Consider the following 6,000-nt stretch of genomic DNA (forward strand, 5'->3'; position numbering starts at 1 on the left):
TTGGCTTCTCACAGATGTGTAGTCTCCACCTTTTAAAGACATGAGGATTTTGCCTCACCTAAAGACCAGCTTTTCTGTTTTGGTGTGGTCCATCCCCACCCCCCCCCCCGTTTTTCACTTTTGTCCCCGTGCCATTGTCTTTCTAGAAGATGATAACTTTCTTCCCTATTTCCCTGTTCCTTTTGTAAGTGTATTTCCTTTTTTTTTTTTTTCCCATGTTGTTCTTTTGTGTGGGAAATGCTTCCAGAGAGTTTAGGATTCTTCGCCTTCTGTTCTGAAGGGCCAGCTTTGTTGCTGTGCCAGCTATACCCTGGGCAAGGAGAGAGGGAGTGTTTTTCTTTGCTCACAGATAACAAAGGGGAAGGGCCATTCTGAGTAACCTAGATGTATCAAATCGTTTGTATATAACTGGTGTGAATAGCTGTGAGATGTGTGTCTTATGTTTGGCTTTGTGTTTGCTAAATGTTTTAGGTTTGATTTTTAAGAATTTGTCTGCAAATGCTTCAAGGACCGATTGCATTTGCAGAAATGGGTCCCTTATTTTGATGTTGAAATACATACACAATACAGGCAGTGTAGTTTACTATGTTTTTAGTATTATATATATTAAGTGTGATTGGGTGATTTTTCTATTTGAAACTTTTTTTTTTAAATCCTCTGGGGGCTATGGGTAGCACTCATTCAGTATGCAGTTTCTGATGGATACTAATGCTCAACAACGCATGTTCCTTTCCTGGGAAGTTTTGACTGTGTAACTTTTAAATTGTATTTGACACAGTTCTTTTTTTTTTTTTTTTTTTGTAAGCTTCCTTTAATCATATGTTGTTACAGTAAAAATATATACACACGCCATGACTGATTTGCAGAATACGCACACCAGATCTGTATTGAAATGTGCCCTTTCAACGTATGCATGCATTAGGTTGTTTTTTATCTTGCATGAGACTAAAAGCATATTGAATTTGGTCATTAAAATATTAATCATTCAAAACTTTTACCTTAAATCCCTTGTGGCAGGTCATGCTGACCCCGAACATGCAAGGTATTATCATGGCGATAGGTAAAGCCAGGAATGTTTATGACAGGTGTGGGCCAGAAGCAGGGTTCTTTAAGGTACAACTAACATTTTCAACTATTTCTCCTCTGACATTTCCTGTTAGATATGCCTTCTTCCTCCACCTTTTGATGCATATTAAGACTGTTGCAGCATTTATACATACTCTTCTGTGATATCAGTCCTCTATTTAGATATTTCTCCCTTGAAAAATAGACAGCTATTTCCCTGTTGATTCAGCAGTACACTGCCTTGATATCAGTAGCTTATCTACCTTTCTGCATTTTAGCTTTCTAATAATAGTTGCAAGTAACATGAAACTTGGATGTGTAATCAATAAAAATATGTGGGTGGCTTTTTTTTTTACCCCCATTGGTAACAAAAACCATGCCTTTGCTAGACTGTTGGAGACATCAGGTTTCACCCAGGGTCATGAAATGTTCAGTCATTTGTTGTTTATTTCCAAGAGATGTTCTTGTTTTGTACTCCTTAAAAGTTTTTTAGTAAATCTAAATTACTTTCTTTTGTGTAACTGCATGGATGTCAATACTGTTTATTTATGCAGTTTTATTACTGGGAGTGAAGACATTAGGCTTTTTCGGGTTGTTACTTTTCACAGTAACAGATACCAGATTTAAAAATGTGTTACTTGTCTTAAATGCACAAACTTCTGAGCATTTTTAGCTCACAATCTTTTGAATTTTTCAGGGTATTAGAAAGGGAATTACTTTGACATGATGCAAAATCCTCTCAAATGTGATTTGGAGAGAGGAAGAAGTTTCTTGATTGTCACTGGGTAGCAGTCTATTTTCCTCTTAATTGTTATGGTGTAGTTGCACTAGAAGAAATTATAATAAACAAAAGAAACAAAAAACATCCAAACAAGCAACAACCAAACAAAGACCCCACGACCAAAAAATTCTCCAACCCCTTGTTAAGGCAATTGAAATCTCGTGGGTGGGTTTGTTGGTCTGTTTGGGGTTTCGTAATGGACACTTAGAAAAGTGTTATGACCATAACATTTGTTTGCAGGGCTGTCTCTGTTAACTGTGCCTACCCTCAGAGAATGGAGAGACACCTGCCATAGCCTCTGTTTAGTGAAATAGGTTTTGTTTGGGATTCATGCTGTTTTGTTTTTTTTTTTTTTTAAATTTATTACTTAATGAAAAGGGGTCAATCTTTTTTATTCTTTTAAGTTGAAAAAAAAAATCCTCATTTGATCAAATCAAAACACTTTCCCAGAAAGTTTCATTACACCAAATTATTTTTTGAATATGAAGGGTGTTTTGATGATTTTAAAACAGAAATGCAGTTCAAAATAAAATTATATTTAGTGCTTCAGAGTTATCAAAACAATGCTTAGTTGAAATGTTTTTTTGTCTTAGCTTAAACATTTTCACTTCACGGGGGACAGAATTTCTCTTTGAGTGAGAAAATGTTCTGATACTAAATTGTTGAATGCTAGGAAAGTTTCCTTATGTATTTTCTGCTGAATCATGTTCGCAGTAACTTAGAAGAGGTGGAACATACTTAATTTTTGAGGAATACATTAGTATGAATGTATGCAGATGAAGTGGTCCTACTTAGCAACAAAATTTGTATTTTGAAGTGTGAAAATTTGTATTTTGAAGTGTGAAATGAAATCTCATGTTACTCCATAAACTTCTTGTAAAAGCTTCTGTGATATTTTTTAATACCTCTGGGTTTCTTCATGTGTTGGTTTTTTTATAAAATGAGTGTTTACAGAAAATTGCAGACTTTTTTCCTGTGATGTCTTTATTTTAGTGTAACCCACGTAAAACCCATTTGATGTGGGATCATGGTTATAGCCAAGGTTTCACTCCCTGTTTAGATCTCAGACCTGAGATGTGACCAATGCAAACCCATTAAGACATTTCTTGATCAATGACCTCTTCCAGTCATCCTTCTTTAAAGTTTATAGACAGTTCCTTGCAGAACCATTGCCTTAAGATCTTTATATAAACATTCTCAGTGAGAAAATTAAAGTATGTAATACTTTTTTCTACTGACCCTTTTTCCTATTTTCTGTGCAAAGAAAGTATTATTTTTCATTGTACATAGGACTTCTGAAGCTGTCGTAGACAATATTGTGTAAATATGTATATAAAAATATAGGTTTTGTGTTACATTTTTTCCTACTTCTAAGTAATTCTCTGAAAAATTAAATGTCTAATAGCAATTGTTTTTTTTTGTTTCTGGCCTACCCCAATAAACAGGGTTTAATTGCATATTTATCCAGGTCAGTTTTCTAATGGCAGAACTTCTTCTGATGTAAGATAATAGAAACTCAGTCTGTGGCTTTTGATATTTATAATTTATTCTCACAAACTTCCTTTTTAATGATAATGCATATGATTAATATTTAAAAATACTGATGCAGAACGTTTGCTTAAGTTTTAGAGTTCTCCACATGCTCTGTGTTTTAAGACTGTGTGAATAGTATCCTACCCATGTGTTTAGACCTGAAACAAAACGTGTATTAGCAGAGGATGGGAGGCTAAATTTCTGATAGTTAAATGTCGGAAAGTTACCTGCTACTGCCAGGTATTTCCACATAAAGGAATCTGAAGTATTGAACAGGGTATTTTTCTGGCTGTGCCTATGTTGTATTGAAAGTTTCCTAACGTGTGAAGCTACTGTGTTGAGTCATTTGTTTCAAGACGATATTTAGTGTTAGCAAACAATCTGACCACCTCCCTATTTTGAGAGAGAAATTATGGAACATATTAACATTTGTCACCACTTTTCTAATTATTTTTCTTGTTGTTGCTCTTGTTCATGCTATATAGTTTCAGTGAATAAAATCTAATAAACGTAAAAGATGATGTTCATTAAAATCCAATGTGCTGGCAAAGCTGGAAAAGTAAACACTTCTGATGACCTCTAAAGTTGGTCTAAAATATTCAGAGAGGACTCTGTCCTGCCCTATAGGAGACTAACACTATTTGTATTGAAGTATTATTGTCTTTAGAAATCCTGCGGCTTGATTTTTGTTGAAAGACATTTTCCATTCTCAGTGTTTCCAAAATCATACAGGTTCATCAAACTCTCTGTAGAATTTGTTTTATTCATTTACTTTCATTTTAACCATGTATTAGAGGTTCCTTTTTTATTTTATGAGATTTTAGAAGATTCTTTTAAGTAAAGTGTCTGAAAACTTATACTGCTTTTGGGCTGTAAATACTTTAAGAGGCCTCTCTAGGGATTGGATAAACCTTCTCTCAGGGAGACATAGCACAGGATTGGGACAGCTTTTGAAGTAGAGGTTTATCTGGGATTTTGGCAGATTTAGCTGGGTAGAGACAGGAACAACTTTGCCATTTGACTTGCGTTTTGCTTGGTTTTTTGTTTTGTGGGGGTTTTTTTGGTTTTTATTTTGTTTGTTTGTTTTTTTAAAGTAATTCAGACTTTTTAGAAAGGTGGAGTATGGAATTATTAAAAAAAAAATTTGGAGGCAAAAGGCCATGGGACATGAATTATCCTGTTAGTGTCTGTGACCTTTAAGAGTTAAAAGCCAGAAATAATAATGTATATTTTTAAAATTATTTAGGCAATTAAATTGGAATACACACGTCTGCTAAAATTAGCCCAGGAAGATCCACCACCTGAATGTGATTACCGTTTGCGTCATGCAATTGTTTACTTCATCCAAAACCAGGCACCAAAGAAGATAATTGAGAGAACATTACTGGAACAGTTTGGAGATCACAATCTTAGCTTTGATGAAAGGTAATAAGATCTGCATGTCTCATTTCCTCTGCTCACCAACTTTCTCTAATGGGTGGAGATGCCCCTTCATTTTCAGATAGTGCAGGTAATAGAGGGAAAGATAGTGAGTTTGTTTGGCTTTATCTTCTAGTTAATAGCTTGTAAGTGTATTTTGTAAAAAATATCAGCTTTATAAAAATCTCTGTAAAAAGAGTAAACAAGAAGTTGCGTTTCTATCATTATGAAATAAGGAGAAATACCCGGTGTTGCTTATAATTTTGCACATAGACTTCTCTACCTTTGTTTCAAAACACCGTTTAAGGCTGTGTAGTTTGCATGCTTCACTGCCCTGAAAGCCAGCAGTAGACAGCAAAGCCTTGCAAGCTAGATGCGTATCTTTTTTGAATGCAGGACAATGTCTGTTTTCCACTAGAAATTCCATATATTTACTTATTTAAATAAATAAATTGAAAGGTAGAGAACATTAGTCTGATTTCTGCATAGTGAATAATCTTCTCATGTTACTTTTGCAAAGTAAATATCGAGGATTTTTAAGCCATCTGAACTTTAAAGACTGAGCAGTGTGGCAATTTAGCATAATAAAACAAGAAGTAATTCTTAAATAGCACAGACCTCCATCACGTGTACTTCTAAAGTGTGTCCTCTCCTGCTGATTATACCATGCAGAATAAAAAGCACATTTTCCACGGTGTTTTCATACTGTGTTGCATAAGGCTGTAGCTTATACTGTTTGAGGCTGCTGTCTTTGTATAGATAATATCCTTTGTGAATTTCCAGTAATCTTCCATGATTTCTTGTTGCTTTTTGTAAGGTGCCGTAACATAATGAAGGTTGCTCAAGCTAAACTTGAAATGATAAAGCCAGATGAAGTAAACATGGAGGAATATGAGGTCAGTATTTTTTATGCTTTAAATTAAACTGTAACATGAAATAGTTACCATTAAGCTGAATTTTATCTTCACAAATTTCTTCTTGTCTTACACTAAGAAGTTAAATCTGGTTCTTGGGAGACCATTTATTTGTAGGAATGCTACTCTGACCAGGTGATCTAAAGCTAGTTTTTCCATATCTGTAATTCCAATGACTTGAGCCATAAATAAATGTCAAGTTTGAGTCTGTCCTTACTGCTTAATGTGTCTTGACATCCCTAACAGTATTTCATAATTTATCAGCTTATGAACCAACTGTCTTTCCCT

The 6,000-nt window shown here is 34.5% G+C and overlaps 1 protein-coding gene across 1 annotated transcript in view; it reads left to right on the forward strand.

The window, feature by feature from the left end:
* Positions 1-6,000, forward strand: part of USP25 (ubiquitin specific peptidase 25) — a gene marked incomplete at its 5' end in the record, with an annotated part of 73,255 nt that overhangs the window by 59,186 nt on the left and 8,069 nt on the right. Inside the window, 3 exon segments of the mRNA XM_010078623.1 lie at positions 1,018-1,113; positions 4,626-4,804; positions 5,616-5,694. Of these exon segments, the coding sequence (XP_010076925.1) occupies positions 1,018-1,113; positions 4,626-4,804; positions 5,616-5,694 (354 nt within the window).

This window comes from Pterocles gutturalis, unplaced genomic scaffold (genome assembly GCF_000699245.1).
Source record: "Pterocles gutturalis isolate BGI_N339 unplaced genomic scaffold, ASM69924v1 scaffold9633, whole genome shotgun sequence".
Taxonomy (NCBI): domain Eukaryota; kingdom Metazoa; phylum Chordata; class Aves; order Pterocliformes; family Pteroclidae; genus Pterocles; species Pterocles gutturalis.